The sequence below is a fragment of the Heptranchias perlo genome, chromosome 33 (assembly GCF_035084215.1).
Source record: "Heptranchias perlo isolate sHepPer1 chromosome 33, sHepPer1.hap1, whole genome shotgun sequence".
Taxonomy (NCBI): domain Eukaryota; kingdom Metazoa; phylum Chordata; class Chondrichthyes; order Hexanchiformes; family Hexanchidae; genus Heptranchias; species Heptranchias perlo.
This window is the reverse complement of record NC_090357.1, coordinates 211,849-232,466: the sequence shown is the minus strand read 5'-3', so window position 1 is coordinate 232,466 and position 20,618 is coordinate 211,849. Positions and strand designations below refer to the sequence as shown.

At 41.2% G+C, this 20,618-nt stretch overlaps 1 protein-coding gene across 1 annotated transcript in view; it reads right to left on the bottom strand.

Moving 5' to 3' along the window:
- grik4 (glutamate receptor, ionotropic, kainate 4) overlaps window positions 1–20,618 on the bottom strand; it is a 137,146-nt gene that overhangs the window by 22,630 nt on the left and 93,898 nt on the right. Inside the window, exons 11-15 of the mRNA XM_067970798.1 lie at window positions 13,608–13,721; window positions 5,364–5,473; window positions 4,830–5,003; window positions 1,970–2,135; window positions 1,668–1,893 (exon numbers count right to left, since the gene is read on the bottom strand). Coding sequence (XP_067826899.1) covers window positions 1,668–1,893; window positions 1,970–2,135; window positions 4,830–5,003; window positions 5,364–5,473; window positions 13,608–13,721 — 790 coding nt within the window. The remainder of the gene's footprint in view (window positions 1–1,667; window positions 1,894–1,969; window positions 2,136–4,829; window positions 5,004–5,363; window positions 5,474–13,607; window positions 13,722–20,618) is intronic.

Below are 20,618 nucleotides of genomic sequence, written 5' to 3'. Positions count from 1 at the left end.
TTGGTAACATCAGCAAACATTAACATCGACCTCTTTGTATCTAAGTCCAGGGTTACGTTTTTGGGTCTTATGCTAGATATTGTACTTGAATAAAGAATTCAAAGGTACCAGAAATGGCAAATTCTTTACTGCTGTGGCAGATACATAAAACCTTAAAAGTGGGCTGACAGTTACAAAAAGTGATAAAGAAGACAAATGCGATTTTGGGGTTTAACTCAAGAGAGATTGAATACTAAAGTGAAGAGTTCATAATGGCTGTACAAACTGATGGTTAGACCATATCTCCTGGCTATAAGAGGGATACAATAGCCCTGGAGAAAGTGCTATGCAGACTTGTTAGGATGATACCAGGATAACAGGTGGGAGTTACAAGAAAAGGCAAGAGTAACTAGGGCAGTGTGCTCTCAAACTGAGAAGATTGAGGGGGAGAATTGACACAGGTGTTCAAAACTGATATAAGGAATAGACAAAGTTACCACAGATAATTTTAATTGGTAAGGAAATCGAAGACAACTGACCAAGATCTCAGGATGAGCACCAGGTGAATAGAGAGATTGATCAGAAGAAATTTTTCACACAGAAAATGAATAATTACTAAAAAAAGGAATATAAAAGGGTATTGGTAGAAAGCAGGAATACCGGATTAGTTTGGGGAGAAAGCAGAAAAGTAGGACTGTGGGAAAAGTGGGAAAATCAGCCCCATGAGAGTCCTAAATTCAACTCAAGCATAAGGGCCTGAGACCCCTGTGCTAAAATATGTATATTTCTATTTATGAATTTATCTTTCATCCTTTCATGGTTTTCTCGGTCATCAGCATCATCTGGTAAACCAAAAGTGACTGAATTCAAACTATTCCGAAGGATAAAGTTGGCAGAGAAAAGTGAGTGGATGTGCAGTGGGGTTGGATTTGGATCTAAGGGTCTGAGGCCCTGATGCTGACTCTCAGTACTAGTGGATCCACCGTGCTTTCCCAGCATTTATTGTTTTCATTTTTGTTACATTTGCACTTGCCTTTGTCCTTTTACTCCATCTCCATCTCTATTTTTGCGTGTTTGCAATGTATTATCATCCTACATTATCTATACATTCTTGTTTTTTTAATATTTCTCCGTTACCTTAATGATTATCTTTTATATTATCTAAAAGTTTTGAACTAAGCACTTTCAGGTCATTGGTTACTCCCACTCTGTGGTTCTCTCTCTCACCCACCTCCCCCTTTTCCTTTCTCAGTTTTTTTCAACCTTATTAAAATGCCTGTTCACCTTTCAGTCTTCAGTTCTAGTGAAAGGTCACACATGTCATAATCTGTCTTTTCTCTTTACAGATCCTAAATGACCTGTTATGTATTTTCAGCATTTTTGCTTTTATTTTTGACTGATAAGGTACAAATTTCTCTCCCACCTTATATTGGTTCAGTGAAGATGTCTTTAAAAGGTGGAATTTCCATTTTAAAACTTTTACATGAATTTTGCACCTTCCAAAATATATTTATTATAAAACTTGAAGCTCGACATGAGACTCTTTGATTCTTGAATTTGGTGGCCACTCTGTTTGTATATAGGACTATCTGGCTTAAAATCCTGAAAATCATAATGATATAGCCTCATTAAATTATGTGTATATGATATTTGCCAAAGAAATGTTACTGAATGCTAATTTGACGCACCGAGTGGCAAGCCTATACCATATCCTTTGGTATCCAGGAGACCACCAATCTGTGTGAGGTTGCAATTACGTTGTCGATGGTACTCATTCATGGTGGACTCTAATAAAAAGGCATAGTTGGAGTTCAAAACTCGAGAAATTCCTTCTTCTGTGCTTTTCACAAAGACACTTGGCTGTTTCGAGTGCATATAGTTCCACATTCGCTGGTAGGTCTGGTATCGAGAATTCTGGAAGCAAAGTGACATTTCTCAGTAATAGTGAACAAGTTAATAGCAGAAAGTGAAACTATTAGTGGTGTTTTACCTGAAAGAAAGTCATGCTTGATCCTCTTTGAATTGTTCCATATTCAATATTCGTCTGATCAGCGAGGTCATCAACTGATTCTATCGGCACATCCATTCTCTGCACAGTGAGGAAGGCAGCTAGGTTTGCTGTGTATGATGATATGATAATCAATGTGAAAGCCCACCTAAACACAAACATATATAATCAGACCAACAGAACATAAAGACTTTGGAAAAATAGCTCTGAGGTCTGGATTGACAGGAGGTGCAACTTTGGTTAGTGTTATGTTAGTCGACCATTTCAGTATCTAACCAAACTCTATTGACTATTTAACAGATCTTGTTAGTGATCACATAAAGCACAACTATATTCTTACAGTTGTTTATAATCTCAACGGTTAGTTCCTATTATAAACTTTTAAGGAGACCAGAATAATCCATAAGATTTCCTCCTATCCTCTGACTGTTACAATCCAAAACAGAACTTTCCACTTCCAGCAGCATGTCAAGAAGAGGAATTTCCTGGACACTGTCCCGGTGACAAAAGGTAGATGAGTAGTCCTGCTGGTGAGCCATTAGCTCAGCAAGCTACAGATTCTTTTCTTTTTGTAATTTATTTATTTTTCTCCAATTGTAACATTTCTCTCTCATGCACCCATTCCACAGCAAAGAGGTTAACATAGGGGCCTGTTTCAGGCCTCAACATAGGGGCCTGTTAAGGCCAGTAATTCCAATGAGAGTGCTGCAGAATGGCCAGAAATCAGACTGGGACTATGCCTTTCCCTGCCAGTTACCGCCTTGTTTTAAGGCGGGGGTGGGGGGTGGGGAGGAGCTTCTGCCCACCCCAAATGAGGACAGCGCTTCAGATGGGGTGTGGCCTGGGAAGTCCAAGGCCAGCAGTGGAAGAGTGACAGGCTGGTACACTAGCCTGCCAGCTGATGTATGTGGGGCCACCTGGGGACCAGGCCTGGGTTGTGGCCTGGACTCCAGAAGATATTAAAAACGGAGTCATTTTTTTGGCCTCCTTAAACAGGAGATGGACACACACCACATCTTTCAGCAGGAGGCTGGCAAACCCTTGAGCGTACACCCCATGCCAATGTTTCCGATCTCCCCTCTCTGACGGGCTCCAAAGATGCTCCCCTAGCAATGCAGGTACCCACATGTTTATATAAATGCATTGACCTCCCCCTGACTCCAAATAATTTGGTGGGGTCAGCGCCAGAGATCACAGGTGGTCATATCTTGGTACTTACTCTGGGATGTTGGGCTGGTGAATTTTAGGCCTCCTTCCGTCTATTGCTTTTTGTGGGAAATAGTTTTGCCTGAATGTTCCCAGCTTGTAACTCTTCATCAGTGTGAACAATTCATCTGGATCAACTTTTATCAATTCCCCTCATAATTTTGAAAACTTGTATTTGATTATCTCGGAGATTACTGTTAAAAACAATCCCACTTCCTTAGCTTTTCCCCATCATTTTGATTCAAAAGACATTGGGGGTGAAATTGGACATGGGCGGGCACACAAAATGGGCAGAATCGCATAATTCGCTCATTATAGGCTCCACCCGATACTCCTTCCCAGCGACTTCAATAGATATGAATATCGGGTGTGTTGTATATCGGGCGGCAGGTGTCATTCCACCAGTTTTGTGCCCCCGCCCATGTCCAACATATCATTTTGTTGTCCTACACTGCATCTTCTCAAGGGTAGCAGTATCTTTGCTACAGTCTCATTACTAACACTGCACACACTACTCAAGATAGAGTGTTGCCAGTGCCATATACAATGGTATAAACTGGGAATATTCAGGCAAAAGTATTTCCCACAAAAAGCAATAGACGTAAGGAGGCCTAAAATTCACCAGCCCAACATCCCAGAGTAAGTGCCAAGATATGACCGCCTGTGATCTCTGGCGCTGACCCCACCAAATTATTTGGAGTCATGTGGGTACCTGCACTGCTAAGGGAGCATCTTTGGAGCCCATCAGAGAGGGGAGATTGGAAACTTTGGCATGGGGTGTACGCTCAAGGGTTTGCCAGTAACAATGCAGCTTTTTTGATTTATATTCTTTTTGCTAATTCAAGCTAAGCATCTTGTTTGTTTTTTTTCTTGCAGCTATATGATGGTCTGATGCTTTAAACAGGTTTTACACTAACTCTCAAATCCCTTTGCTGATAAGTATACTGTACAACTCTTCCATCCGGCATGTACTCCAGAGTTCAGTTCCTCACTCCCACAATAGTTTACATTTGTCCACATTCAAATGCGTTTTCCATCTGCAGGCCCAATCTACCTGAAAGATCTAAATTCTTAATCTGGATTACACTATTTCTCATTATTTGCTCTGCCTCCAATTTTAATCCTTCTGTAAATTTGGAGCACTCGCTTTCAATACCTTTGTCCAATTTCCATTTATTAACAGGGGCCCCAAGAATGACCATTGGCATCATGAGGACCCCCTTTTAGCCCAAAAAGATTCCATATATAGCTGTACATGTTTTCCATTTTGAACTTTTTAAAAATCAAATGCCATGACTTTACTTTGCATTTTGTATCTCTTTACCTTAGCCATTAATCTCTGATAGAGAACTTTGTAAATGATAGTAAAGGAACAGCAATAGCAGTCGTGGCAGAAGACAGCACTGCAGTATCAGTAGTATTTCATTTTTAATTATTGAAACAGCATTCTTTGAATATATTTTACTAAATCCCAAATACCTCCTCCATGGTATTAAATGCTGCCTACCTAGAATCTGAGAGATCAGATATAGTTAATGACACTAGTTTACTAGCATCTCTGAGATCAACCTTTACCCACCCCACATCAGCTATCACTTGTTCTAAGTCTATATCTTAGTAGTTGAAAATTTCTTACCACACTCCGCTAACACATCGTGTGGAGAGAGCTCGGGGCATGATTTCTGATCCTTGCTGCATGAAGCCACCCACTGGGAACCAAAGGCTGTTTCCTAGCGAGTACTGATTGACCAACACATTACATTTTCCTTTAAAGCAAGGTTGAGGGTTATACCACTCATATGGAGTCAACCTGTAAAAGAAATCATTGCATCTAAAAAAAGAGTCAGCTCGTAAAGTGCCTATCGATCACTGTTTAGTACCTAGCTGGTCAAAAGCCATCAGGTACAAAATATGCACCAGCAGTTTTCTGTGTTGCCCATACACTGCCTACATTATAAGCTAAAAAGCAAAATTATACAAATCATTAATGACCATTAGCAAGAGCTCTTCATCTCTTGTTCTATTAGATGTGATTTAGCCAAACCCGCCAGTTAAGTCAACATTAGGACTTTGAAAACAATAAATATCAAATACATAAAGACATTGATGCACATACGGAGGGATTTAATAAAACAAGCAATGGTTTCACAGGACTCCCATATGACTATACCTGGCTACAAGGAAGAGAACACAACTGACTGCAAGGTAGGTAAGCACCATGAAGAGCCAGACACCAGGAGAGAAAGGGTCCAGGAAGGAAAAATAACCAGGTTTCCTACCCTGAAATACAGCAAGGAAAGGACATCAGTGGCACGGGATATCTATGCTACAGTATGGCAGGAATAACAATAAACAGCAATATACATACTAATAAACAAGAATGAGATGGATGAAATGTGAATTCTCACAACTTTACACTGTTTGGAACTTGAAACAATATATAGGCAGCACTGTGTAGCTGGGTAACTGGTTTCTTCTGGGGTCACAACTTCAAATGAATAACAGTCTATTTTGTTTTTTATTTAGTTCCTTTGATTTCGTTAAGTAACAAATGGAGTTGAGATTTGACTGGGGGCAAAGTGCCTGTCTCTCCCCTGAAATATCAGACAGTGTCACAGTTTATTCAGTCTGAACTTGTCCTGATATTCCTACCTTGGTGCCAAGAAGAATAATACGATGCTTGGACCTGATACACATCTGGGCCAGTCCTTACAAGCCTGAGTCCTGCCTACTGTCCCGTTTGCTTAGTGTGTTGTAATAGTTCCCAAAGTGTCTGCGGCATTCAGTAAGCTGCCTACAATGCACTGCCATGCCCTAACTTAGGAGTCCTCCCCATAATGCACCTTGAGTGCCTGTGCACTCCAGACATTCAGGGACAATTTGAAATGGGATACATCAGGGGAAGATGTCCCCGTCCAATAGGCCCATCCATCATTCCTGCACCTCACTTCTTTGGCTCCTAAAGAGCAATCTATGAAAGGGGGCATTGTGCCTCGAACCATATTTTAAAAAAAAATAGCAGTGCATTAAGGGTAGCCCTTTAACAGCGGCTGTGACCCAACATCCTGGCCACGGCCCCTGTGGTGCCCGATCCTGGCCACGGCCCCTGTGGTGCCCGATCCTGGCCACGGCCCCTGTGGTGCCCGATCCTGGCCACGACCCCTGTGGTGCCCGATCCTGGCCACGGCCCCTGTGGTGCCCGATCCTGGCCACGACCCCTGTGGTGCCCGATCCTGGCCACGGCCCCTGTGGTGCCCGATCCTGGCCACGACCCGTGATGCCCGATCCTGGCCATGACCCCTGTGGTGCCCGATCCTGGCCACGACCCGTGATGCCCGATCCTGGCCACGACCCCTGTGGTGCCCATTCTTGGCCACGACCTCTGTGATGCCTGATCCTGGCCATGAGCCCTGTGGTGCCCGATCCTGGCCATGGCCCCTTTGGTGCCCCCAGTGCCTCATGTGCTAAGTGCAAGTAGTGGCACAAAAACATGAAAATGAGCTGACCTCATGTTATCATTAATGCAACAGTGAAGATATTTACACAAATGTAATAATGAAGTGTCAAAAGCCAATTTTTTCCAACTCTATTGTTTAAATAAATATTGTCAATAAATAGTTTATCATTAAGTTTGTGTTCTTTTTGATAAGCTCAGTAGAAATCCAATGGGACTGTACGAACACGAATGTGCTTGTTCACACCGAGCTGACCTTTCAAAATAATGTCCACAAATCAGGTGATAGCATGAAGCCTGGGAATGTACCGACAACCGCAAGTAAACGGGTTGTGAAAAGCTTCAAACTATAAAATCCATTAAAAAAGTTTACCTGTGCCAGAACTATCTGTACTTGAACCTTTGTTATGCTGTTTCTTAGCTTTTGTGAAGCTAGAGTCAGAATTTTACAGTACAAGAAGGAAGCCATTTGGCCCATCACGCCTGTGCTGGATTTCAGAAAGAACTATTCACTTAGTCTCATTCCCCTTACCCTTCCCATACATTTTTTTCTTTATCAAATATTTATCTACTTTCCTGTTCTAAGCTGTTAAGGATTCTATTTCTATTGCTGTTTCTGGTGGGACATTCCACCTCATCACAACTGTCTACTTAAAAAAAGCACCCAGTGTCACATCCTCACTAACACTATCTAAGTAATATGGTGAAAGTATCTGAGGTGATGCATAGGAGTGAAAAAGCAAGTGACACAAGGGGTGAGATGGAGGAGGTTGGGACAGAGTAACATGGGGCACAATCTATGTCCAAGGACTCGTGGGTGGGTTTGAGTTTCAGATCCTCTTCCTCAATCATCATAGTCAACAAGGGAAATTTGCCTTCTCTCCTCCTCTTCATTATCACCATCATCATTATCTATCCCCATGAAGAACTTTAAAACCTCTTCCTCCATTTAACAGGGTGACACTAGCAGATCTCTTTCATCAGCTTCCAATGGGAGACAGACCTCAATTACTAGCCTGTATCTATTTATTCAACCTTGTTGCAAGAGAAACTTGCACACAATGCCTGTGAGATAGGACACTAGAGGGCAGCATTAAAGAGCTCACCACCTATAGGGAGCAGGTCGGAAAGATGCTGGGAAGGCACTCTTTTCCCGCTGTGGGAGTTAGTGAGGTTGGGGGCACAGTGCTGGCGGCAGATTAGCAGGTGCACAACTATACAGTTACCATGGCATCCTGTGAAGCAGCACACAGCCACAAGATTCCATCCCCTTCTCTCACTCCTTAATCCCAAAGGAACGATGCCCACCCATTCTTAGCTTGTACCATCCCTTCCCGCAGTTCCATCTCAGCAACGGGGTTAGATGATGATGAGAATCAGGAGAAGAACTTTTCCCTCATTAACTACGAGGATGGCGAAGATGAGGAGCATAATGATGAAGAGAGAGAGGATGTGAAGATCATGTCCACCCATGAGTTTCTGGACCAGAATCCTGGCACAAACCCCCTCGCCCCTCCAGCTCGTTCCTCGAGCTTGCCTTCTTATCCCTCAAGCTCATTCCTTGCCTTTGTAGCCCAAGAACAGACAGCCAGCTCACATGAGACTGGCCCATAGGTTGCACCTAGAAAAAACACGTCTAGACACCTAGGGGAAGTATGGTGTGAGGAAAGAATAGGTTGACTTCTGTTCACTTTGGAGTTGGCGGTACTATTGGAAATGTGAATTTATGCCATGTTCTGTTATTCATGAAGATTAGAGCCATAAAGGAAAGGGAGCATGTATTTTGTGCTGACATTGAATTAGGTGATTATTATTGGCTCAGTCATGTAGGACAAATATTTTTGCTATGTTGTATGTTTTAGGATGAGTTCTGGATTAGAACATTAGCCTTTTATTTGAAAGAGGGGAAAAGGAGTTAAGGCAGTGGTGACAAAAGTAGACTGTGTTAAACAGAAGACTTCAGTGATCAGTTGCACAGCAGGTGGACTCATGGGTGGACATGACCTTCACAGCCTTTGAGTATGGTGGTCAGCCTGATGCTCTCTCCCATGTTGCCTGCCTTCAAAGCTGCTGAAACCATCTCCCTGGGAGTGTCCATGTCTAGGCCCTTTTGATGTTGAAGTCATATAGGGCAGAGCAGGCTACAATTAGGCAAGATACACAAGTTGTGGAATACTGCAGAGCCCTCCCAACCTATCACGAAAGTGCTCCTTCAAAATCCTGATGGACTTCTCGATGATCATTCTGCTAAAGAAATTGGCCTTGTAGCATTCTGCTGCTGCTGTTTGGGCAGCTCTGTTGGGTTATTATCCATGGGAGCAGGTGAACGCCTTGTCGCTCATAAGCCATCCATTGACATTTTCTTCCTTGAAAAGTTCAGCAAGGGCTTAATTCTGAGGGACGAAGGCACTGGTGAGAACGTCCAGTAAATCTCACATTGAAAAAAGGACCTCGCATTGAGACAAGGATCTTGCATTGACACCAGGACCTCACATTGATTCTTCAATGTTTTCACACACAATCTGTATATTTAGGCAGAGGAACCATTTCTGTTGAAGATGTTGAGGGGGGTTGACTAGCAGCTTACAAAGCAATGAGCCACCAATTGCATCGGCGACCTTGGGGAACCAACAACATTGTAAAACCCGACAGCCCAGCTTGCTGCTGCTAAAGGTGATGCATTGCCCAGCTCTCCTGAAAAGTGCATCAGTCACCGGCCAAAGAAATGCTGGAAACTGCACCTTTGGTCATATTACAGAGATGCCCATGGCTGAAAAAAATGACCTAATGCCGTAATTGTTGAGTGAGGTTGTCACCTTCAAAGCCAGAGGCAGAGTAGTGAAGACAGAGTGTGGCAGCAGTTCCTCATGCAGTAGGTGGCAGCTCTCTCTTAGTCCAGGCACACTCTTCTAATACACATCTCACCACTAAGGTCCTTGTAGGACTTGTGTTGTCTGTAATTTTAGGGGGTGGAAGGGGATAAGATCTGGTCGGGTTTATTCTCCTTAAGGATTGCCTCATTCTCCTTTCCTCCAGCCCCTGCTGCTGCTCCATGGTAATGGTATAGAACGGAATGTCTCTACCAGCTACTGCCACGCTCACTGTGGGTGAAGGGTAAAAAGCTCCCAGTCATCTCACTCCCACAGACAGTCAGATGCTAATCCAAAGCTGTCTGGGCTGCATAATAAAAAAAATCGTTCCAAAAAGTAATTCCCAGCTGCAGTAATCATTACTCAAACTTTCAGCAGTTTACAAGCTCAAAAACTCCTTATTTCCACCTGTTTTAGCTAATCTATTATTCTAACATCCAGAGCAATCCCATAAAACCAGGAAATTTGGGACTGTAGCACCACACCCCTCATTATAATATGTTAATTAGGTGGTTGGGAACCAAACGTGTGAATTACAGAAAGTGCCAAAAAGAATGGAAAAATTTGGGGGAATTGATTTTGGGGTGAAAACTGGAACAATGGTTTCCACTTCACTGAAAAAAAGATGGCCCAATTTTAGGCTGAAGATACATGCCTCTTGTTCTGGACAGTTGAAATAGTTAAAATATTTCAATGTAAAATGGAAAGCACGATCAGAGAAAAAAATTATCTTCCTGAGAACAGGCAGAACCCTAACAGGTGAGAGATGATGGGGAAAATTCAGAGAGTTTATTTTGCTTGGTCAAGAGTGAGCACAAGCCTTTCATCCCAGCCTCAAGAAAGCAAAAGAAAATTACATTCCTCTGATGGTTTAGTTGGTAGCAACAACTCCCCCACTGTAGGGAAGATATCCAGGAGTCAAATCAGGTTCTTTGAAGGAGAAGTAAGAAAGAGGCTGGCACCTCAGAGATACAAGTGGCTGATGGCACCTCTGAACTGATACTATAAGACATGCCACTGAACCAGGATCCTCACTCAGCACACATTTGGAATTATGAAGCAATGTTTCAGATGTTTAGACTGCTCAGCAGGGGGGGACTTTATGCCTCAAGAAAGTTAAGAATTCTAATAGTATTCAGCATGCTGTATAATGTGGCACAGAGAGCGGGTACTCATTGAATGAGAAGCAGCAACAAACAATGGGAGGTGAGGAGGTTCATTGTGCACAGCATACACTAACATCGGCAGCCAGAGGGACAGGTGTGTGAGGATGTCCCAGAGCCAATCAGCCCCGCAAATGAACACTATTACTTTTCATTGAACATATTTACAATGACAGAACTTTTAGTTGCTTTTCCTGCTTTTGAGTCATGCTATTCTTTTTTGTCCCTTCTCAGATGCCGTAGACTTATGGTTCTGTAGCTAAATCATCTGGCCAGCTAAATGGGATTGACAAGGACATGCTAACTCTATTGGCAACATCCTGTGATGTATCAGTTTTGTGGGGCCTTTTGTTTGAATTGTTGGAAGTTGTGCCTAAGTCAGTATAGAACTACAGCTGATATGAGAGCCAATTGGCTGCTCCTGCGCTTTATGCATCTCATTATGGGACAGCGTGCCTTCTTATTCTCAAAGCATAGAACAGTTATGAATTTTCTGAATCCCTCCTTCATAGTTGCCTCTAAATGTTCTCCAAGAGAGTTGACTTTTTCAGGGAATCCATCAATGTTATGTTACACTTTCATGGGTATCAATTGTATGGAGACAAGTAACTACTCACCACTGTGTGTATTCCAACATCATGTCAAGCACCTTCTTAAGGGCAATTAGGGATGGGCAATAAATGCTGGCTTTGCCAGCGATGGCCACATCCCATGAACGAATAAAAAAAAAGTAATAGCAGACCCACAATCAGGCTTCTGTGTCAGATTTACTAACTCATCACCTCTTGCTACCTATTGACCTGTATTCCACAGTGTGTCTAAGATTCTCAACATCGTCATCACCGTTATCTAAAGGTTGTAACACATCAGTGTCTATACTGAGGCTTAATAAAAATGAGTGGTAATGGTTGTTGCTATACTGACTTGCTGTATTATAGGTCTCTCCTGTCACTTCATTTACCTCACTCTGAAGAATGGAGAAGCAACATTATGAGTATGTAAGCACATGTATCCATTTAAGTATTGCATTGTCATTGTGTGAATTATTAAGCACTTGAGCACATTGTGTATGGAAACATGAATGTAAATTATGGAGCAAATCATAGACGATGATATAGTACAGGTGACGTTTTCGGCTCCTCAAGGCCCTGTACTTTCTACTCCTATTAATGCAGTATCTTCAATGTCACCCAATCTGCAGGTGTGCCTGGGAGGCTGTGCCATTTATTGTGGTCCTTACTTTCCTAGATTGGGCAACTTTTGCCTGTAAAAATAAGGACAATATGGATTAAGAGAGGATGAACTGGCGATTTGGAATTTATTATTTTAATATTCAGTAACTACTGGTCAGTTTTCCATTTATATCTTTCTGTTGCGTCGTATCTTCTATTGTTTATACTATTCAATAACATTACAGGCTTACCTTGGTGCTTGTTTCATGATGTAAAATTTCTTCTGAACCTTTTCCCAGGTCCTCCCTGAATTAGAACCCAAGTTCAACTGGTGACCAGTATATTCTGCTAAATCGCCCTGCGGTAGAAAAAATAATCTTTTCTTTTCTCCAAAAATCCCTTCGATTGTGCCCTCTCTATCCTGGTCTGTAAATTGAATTTGTCAGACAGCCACAATGGTACACCTTTGCTCTCTCCTGTGCCCCTCGACAGGCAATTTAAGTGATTAAGAAGTATTAAACCAGCATTATTACAGATGTATCATAATTGGTCATGATTCTTGCCATTCACTCCACTGAATTTGCAACTCATGAATTTGACAACAGGGAAATTGTTACCAATTATTTTGATTGACAGGCTTCTAAATGTAGAAAAAAAGAACATTTCCCTTACTAAAGCAGCAAAAATATATCAATTCGTGAAATGACAAAACTCTGTGTATGGAACATACTCAACTTACTCTGAAGATTATTATTTAGAGAACATACATGCACATATTTTCTACTGTAGGCCTCGGGTTCAGTCATCAGTCTGCACTGTGTCAGCTGGTCCCAGCTTGGCAGAAGTCGGGTGACTACAATTGACCTCAAAGCCCCTGGGTTAGGGAGAGGAAAATCAGTCAGGATTCTTGCTCTTGATCACTATCTAGTGACCAAAGCTAGAAAGTATGTGTGTGCATGTGTGCACGCATGCTGCGTGTGTGTACTTGTATATGCGTGAGTGTGCACGTGCATGTGTAAGTGTGCTGCTTGTGTGTGCTCATGTGTATGCGTGTGTGCAAGTGTACGTGCGCACGCATGTGTTTGCATGTGTTCATGCATGTGTGTACACAGGAATATTAGGTTAGGACAGGGTTAGACTTGGCTGGGCTGAGCCCATGGTTGACACTCAATGTCTAGGCTTACACATGAAAAATGGTCACTTTGACTTGTTACCTCTGGAACTGTACTCCAGTAAAGAAAGAAAAAGACTTGCATTTATTTAATGCTTTTCATGACCTCAAGACATCCCAAAGTGCTTCACAGTCAATGCAATACTTTTTAAGTGCAGTCACAGTTATAATGCATGGAAATGCTGCAGCCAATTTGCGCACAGCAAGATCCCACAAACAGCAATGAGATGAGTAAGCTGATAATCTTTTTTAAGTGAGGTTGTTGAGAAAAACATGTTGATCAGGCCCTGCTGTTCTTCGAGCAATGCCATCTTTAAGTCCACCTGAGGCGGCAGATGAGCCTCAGTTTAACATTTTTTTTTATTCGTTCATGGGATGTGGGTGTCGCTGGCAACGCCAGCATTTATTGCCCATCCCTAATAATGTCATTCGAAAGATTGCAACTATCTCAGAGACAAGAGTCTATGACTGAATCAAAGGCATCACAACATGAGGAGGGGAGAAAAGGCAAGAAAACTGGCAAAAATAGATGTATTTTTTAAAAACTGTGTACTGGGATGGTTGCAGGAAAACAGGTCTCTTACCATCTGAACACGGTACAAGATACTAATTCCTAAAGTCATAAATGGTTTGGAGAAATCGATGACCTTCTCACGCTCTGCTGTAATGGTCAAACCTGCGACAGCCAGGTCAGCTTTCTGTAAACACACGAGTTACATCAAATTACATCGAAACTAGAGCACGGAAACGGGCCATTCGGCCCAATTGTTCTATGCCGGCGTTTATGCTCCATGTGGGCCTCCTCCCTCCCTAATTCATCTGACCCTCAGGATATCCTTCTATTCCTTTCTCCCTCATGTGTTTATCTAGCTTCCCCTTAAATGCATCTACACGATTCACTTCAACTACTCCTTGTGGTAGCACGTTCCACATTCTTACCACTCTCTGGGTAAAGAAATTTCTCTTGCATTCCCTATTGGATTTATTAGAGACTATTTTATATTTATGACCCCTAGTTTTGGACTCCCCCACAAGTGGAAACATTTTCTCTACGTCTACCTTATCAAACCGTTTCATAATCTTAAAGACCTCTATCAGGTCATCCCTCAGCCTGCTCTTTTTTTTAGAGAAAAGAGCCCCAGCCTGTTCAGCCTTTCCTGATAAGGATATCCTCTCAGTTCTGGTACCATCTTTGTGAATCTTTTTAGCACCTTCTCCAATGCCTCTTATTCCTTTCTATAATATGGAGGCCAGAACTGTGCACAATACTCCAAGTGTGGTTTAAACAAGGTTCTATACAAGTTTAAGATAACTTTTTTGCTTTTCAATTCTATCCCTCTAGAAATGAACCCCTGTGCTTGGTTTTCCTTTTTTATGGCCTTATTAACTTGCGTCGCTACTTTTAATGATTTGTGCATCAGTACCCCAAGATCCCTTTGCTCTCTATTCTGTTTAGACTCTTACTTTCCAAGCAGTATGTGGCCTCCTTATTCTTCCTACCAAAATGCACTACCTCACACTTATTTATATTGAAACTCATTTGCCAATTACACACCCATTCCGCAAGTTTATTAATGTCATAGAATCATAGAAGTTAAGAATGAAAATATAATAAAGAATAGTCAGCACAGATTTCAGGAGGGAAAGTCAAATTTATTATTAATGTCCTCTTGTATTTTGACACATTCTTCCTTTGCATTAACTACAACCCCCAATTTGGTGCAAATTTTGAAATTGTACTTCCAATTCCCAAATCCAAATCTTTAGTGTAAATTGTGACCAACAGTGGTCCCAGCATCGATCCCTGTGGAACACCACTTCTCACCTTTTGCCAGTTTGAGTAGCTACCCTTAACCCCTACTCTCTGTTTTCTGTTTTGTAGCCAGCTTGCTATCCATTCTATTACCAGTCACCTGACTCCATATGCTCTGACCTTAATCATGAGTCTACTATTCGGTACCTTATCGAAGGCCTTTTGAAAATCCAAATATATTACATCTACTACATTACCCTTGTCTACTCTTTCTGTTACTTCTTCAAAGAAGTCAAAAAAGTTGGTTAAGCATGAATTTCCCTTCTGAAATCCGTGCTGACTATTCTTTATTGTATTTTTGTTCTCTAGATGTTTTTCTATTGCATCTTTGAGTAAAGATTCTATTATCTTACCCTACCACTGACGTTAAGTTAATTGGTCTATAGTTCCCTGGACTTGTTCTATCTCCCTTTTTAAATATAGGAATAATATTAGCTGTCTGCCAGTCCTCTGGCACTATTCCCTTTTTCTATATATATGTAATAGCGCCTCTGCTATCTCCTCCCTAACTTCTTTTAACATTCACGATGCAATCCATCTGGACCAGAGGTCTTATCCTCCCTAAGTTTGATTAGTTTATGTCCCACTTTCTATCTTAAATGTTTTAATATCTTTCTCGATCTCTTCTTCTAATGCTATGCCCACCTGGTTAGTCTCTCTGGTAAATACGGAGGCAAAGTAACTATTCAATATTTCTGCCATTTTTCTGTCGTTACCTATAAGTTTATTTCATGCATCCCTTAGTGGCCCGATTCCTATTCTGATTTTTCTTTCATTATTTATGTATCTGTAGAATGCTTTACTATTTCTTTTTATATTCCTCAATAATTTAATTTCATAGTTCCTCTTTGCTTTCCTAATTGTTTTTTTGACTTCTTTCCTAACCTCTTCGTATTCCCTTCTGTTATCCTCTTCTTCATTGTCTATGTATTTAAGAGTATGCCCTTCTCTTTAGTTTCAATTTTACCCTTATCTCTTTATTCATCCATGGTGTTTCATTACTGGCTAATGTGTTCTTGCTTTTCAGAGGAATATACTTCTCCTGAACTCTATTGATCACAGTTTTAAATATTTCCTACTGCTGTTCTATCTCTTTGTCTGTCAAAAATTTTTTCCAGTCTATCTTCCCTCGTTCCATTCTCATCCCCTCAAAATGAGCTTTTTTCCCAATCTATTGCTTTGGTCTTTGTTATACTTTTGTCTTTCTCAATTATTAAACCTTATTATGTTATGATCGCCATTGCCTAGATGTTCCCCTATGCTTACTTCTCTTATCTATTCTGGTTCATTTCCCATTAGTAGATCCAGCAGTGCTTCCATTCTTATTGGGCTTCTCACATATTGGGTAAGAAAGGAGTCATGTACACATTGTAAAACCTCCATTCCCTTTTCTATTTTCCCTGCCTCTTCTTGCCAGATTATTTGGGGGTAGTTGAAATCTCAGATGATTATTATTCAATGTTGTTTACTCATTTCATAGATTTGTCTACATATTTCATCCTCCACTTCCCTTCCACGATTGGGTGGCCTGTCGAATATCCCTATTAACATGATCAATCCTTTCTTATCCTTTGTCTCAATCTATATGGAGTCTGCTTCCATCTTAATATTACTTTTTTTCTATTGCCATTATGCGGTCTCTAATTAATACAGCTACCCCAACCCCCTTCTTCTTTCCCTATCCTTTCTAAATGCAACATAACTTGCAGCATTTAACTGCCAGTCCTGTTCCTTATGTAGCCATGTTTCAGTTATCCCTACCACATCTGGCTCCTCGCTATGAATTATTGCCTCCAGTTCCCCCATTTTGTTTTGGATGCTATGCACATTGCTGTACAGGCAATTTAATTTGTCTTTAGCAATTGTTCCCCTCCCTTTGTTTTTAACAGTCATTTTGTACTTCTGTTTCTAACTATATTTGTTCCCTGACCATTTATGGTACCCTTATTCCGTAACTTGGTCTGACCTTTACTTTCATTTCCTATTTCTTTTTTCTTCTGACTTATGTTATCTTCCCCAGATCCTTCCCCCACTTACTAATTTAAATTTCTGACAGCCCTATTTATCCTTTCCACTCTGACACTGGTCCCATTCCCGGTTCAGGTGCAGCCCATCCCAATGGTACAGCTCCTTCCTGTCCCAGGTGGTGCCAGTGTCCCATGAAATGGAACCCTCCTTCCCACACCAGTCTTTCAGCCATGCGTTCACCTTCCTGATCTGCCTATCAGCACATGGCTCGGGTAGTAATCCAGAGATTACCACCCATGAGGTCCTGCTTTTTAATTTTGTTCCTAACTTCTGATATTTTCTTAGCAGGACCTCCTCCCTTTTCTTCCCTATGTCATTGGTCCCAACATGGACCATGACAACTGGATCTTCCCCCTCCCTTTCCAAGTTCCTCTCCAGTTACACAGAGATATCTTTTACCCTTGACAAGTATAATGGACAGAACAGAACAGTGGGGACTGAACAATACACACAAATACATTTCACCAACAACTGTTATATTTAAAACATATTGGTAGGTGGGGTAAAACCTCTCCTAATTCTGTCTAAGCAGGAAATTGCAATTTGAGGGAAACAATGGTTTTCGGCTAAATTTTCAACCCTTGTTTGCACGGCAAGACATTTTTCTATAAATATCAAAAATATGCCAACTTAACCAATTATCGGAGATAAGATCTAATTAATTAGGAATTAATAAGATTATCCATCGAGACATCAGCTTCCCAGTGCTGGATTTAAAAACTACAGTGTATGCAATGGATTGTTTCCTCCATTACAATGGCCCAGATTTTTCTGGAGCGGGGCATCTCGCGGCATACCCCATTAGTTAGACTTGTTCGTGCACATTTAGATTTTAAAATTTTTTGCCCGCGCGGTTGCTGGAAGTGCAAGCTGATAACAGCGTGGTGAGGGAAACAGGGCATCTGGGACCTTGGTGAACAATGGGACAAACAGGGTATCTCCATAACCAGTGAGATTAAAGGATAGAGAAAGAAACAGAGGAAGGACTGAGAAGGATGGTGAATTCGAGTCAAATCAGGTACAGAAACAGTATGGTAACATAGTGGTCATGTTACTGGACTAGTAATCCAGAGGCCTAGACTAATAATCCAGAGACATGAGTTCAAATCTCACCATGTTAGCTGGGGAATTTAAATTCAGTTAATTAAATAAAATCTGGAATTAAAAAAAAACCTAGTATCAGTAATGGTGACCATGTAACTACCGGATTGTCGTAAAAACCCATCTGGTTCACCAATGTTCTTTAGGGAAGGAAACCTGCCATCCTTACCCGGTTTGGTCTATATGTAACTCCAGACCCACAGCAATGTGATTGATTCTTAACTGCCCTCTGAAATGGCCTAGCAAGCCATTCAGTTGTACAATCCCACCAACTTCACCACACACACTGCAGTGGTTCAAGAAGGCGGCCCACCACCTTCTTAAGGGCAATTAGGGATGGGCAATAAACGCCAGCCTTGCCAGTGATGCCCACATCCCATGAATGAATGAATTTAAAAAAAAGAGGGAAATAGAGATTGGATTAAGAGAGAGAAAAAAAGAGACAGAAGGGAAAAGTAAGAATAAAAATTTAAAATTTGACATTTTGAAAATCTCCAACAATTCACTACCTAAAGGAATGAGACTCACACCTTTAATTATTCATTTTCTGGGCAAGAGAGTTTGATTGGCAGTCATTAATAATTATCACGTCATTAAAAGGGTACTTACGCAGTTAATTACTGGACTTAACTTTCTGTGGCGAGTTTAATGAACAATTAATGCACAATGCAGCAACTTCATGAAACTCATGGGGACGTTAAGGGCAACATGCCATTTTTGCGAAGCCAATGGCAGAGAGGCACAAGTCGACCAGCAACTTGTGGTGATTCACAATTCACAAGATATCTTTTCCTCGCCACAAGTTGCTGGCCGATTTACACATTAATAAAGCAAATGTCGTTCAGTAAATTCTGGGCCATTGCATTATGGTGTATTTTGCAACTCTTTTCTTTATCGCGTTGTATGGATAATTCTTTTATACATTACTAAGAACTAAGATTTAAAACAAATATTGTCAGTGCTATTATACTACTGCACTTTTGTATAAGCAACATATTTGCAAAATTTAAAGGTACAATAAATAAATCATATGTATTTGTGAAATGGTACAATCCAAATCCCATGATGCTTTAATGTGTAAATGAAAGCAGCATCTATAATATAGAAGAGGGCACCTGGAACAGATGATTCTACAAACTGTTCAAAATGTAACCAGCAGGCAATAGGGGGCAGTAAGTTGTGGCATTAATGTGATCCAGGACTGTATGGTACTAGAAACACAGCAAAGAGGGGACTGGGTAGGGCAGTGGGATTGACACTAACCTTTACTTCTATTGATGTATCCTGCCTTTATTTACATATTAAAGCCTCATATCATTTGCATTACAGCATTTCACAATGCGTTCAGTAGCCCTGTGGTTATGGCACTAGGCTATTAACCCACTAAGGCAAATTCTGAAATTGAATTAATTAAATCTGATAATTTGTGGGCTGGCATGTGAAAAATGACCATGAAAACTAGGTCAGGGAAGGGAACCGGTCACATCCACCTGGACCGGTCTACATGTGATTCCAGCCCCACACTATGTTTGACACTTAATGGCCTCAGAAAAACGAAGGATGCCAATATTGCTGACAATAAATACCGATTTATTTGTTGTAACTATGTTTTCAAATATAACACAAAAGTCTCTTATGTCTCCTTTGCCTCTTGGCTAAAAGAGTCCTACATGAAATTCCTAAGTTACCAAGGGCCCAGAACAAAAAATTGCCCATAATTTGCCACTCACAAATTGATAATCGCACTCAGAGGTAACACAGGTAGGGGTGGGGAATAAAAGCTGGGGAACAGAGGAAGAAAAAGTCACACTAGTTTAGTACAGGTGCATTTCTGAGCCTGGGACTAAAGCAAGTTGTGGAGAACTTCTACTCTGCATTTTACTATTATATACCTCACCTGGGAGTGCTTGATGCTGATAATGAGGACTTGAAATGGGAAACTGTTCCATTTCCCAGCACTGACATGCCTCATCTTGATGAACACTAAATTCACCAGTAAACAATGAACAAGTATTGTCCTGTAGAGTTATGTTTCAAACAAAAATCACTGTTGATTACGAGTGAGGCCTCCAGTTACAGGGTATAGTGTAAACATGAGGCCTCCAGTTACAGCGTACTTTAAACACTCCATCAATTGCTGAATTTCCATGATTTGCCCAACCACTGTATTGAGTTTTGGCACAAATATTATTCTCAGTAGTACAGATCTTGCCTCATCTGTTTCAAAACTGATCTTTAATTCATTTGTGATATGATATGGTAAAAAGTTAAAAACAGTGGATGTCCAAAGGGACTTAGGGGTTCAGGTACATAGATCATTGAAGTGTCATGAACAGGTACAGAAAATAATCAATAAGGCTAATGGAATGCTGGCCTTTATATCGAGAGGACTAGAGTACAAGGGGGCAGAAGTTATGCTGCAGCTATACAAAACCCTGGTTAGACCGCACCTGGAGTACTGTGAGCGGTTCTGGGCACCGCACCTTCGGAAGGACATATTGGCCTTGGAGGGAGTGCAGCGTAGGTTTACTAGAATGATACCCGGACTTCAAGGGTTAAGTTACGAGGAGAGATTACACAAATTGGGGTTGTATTCTCTAGAGTTTCGAAGGTTAAAGGGTGATCTGATCGAAGTTTATAAGATATTAAGGGG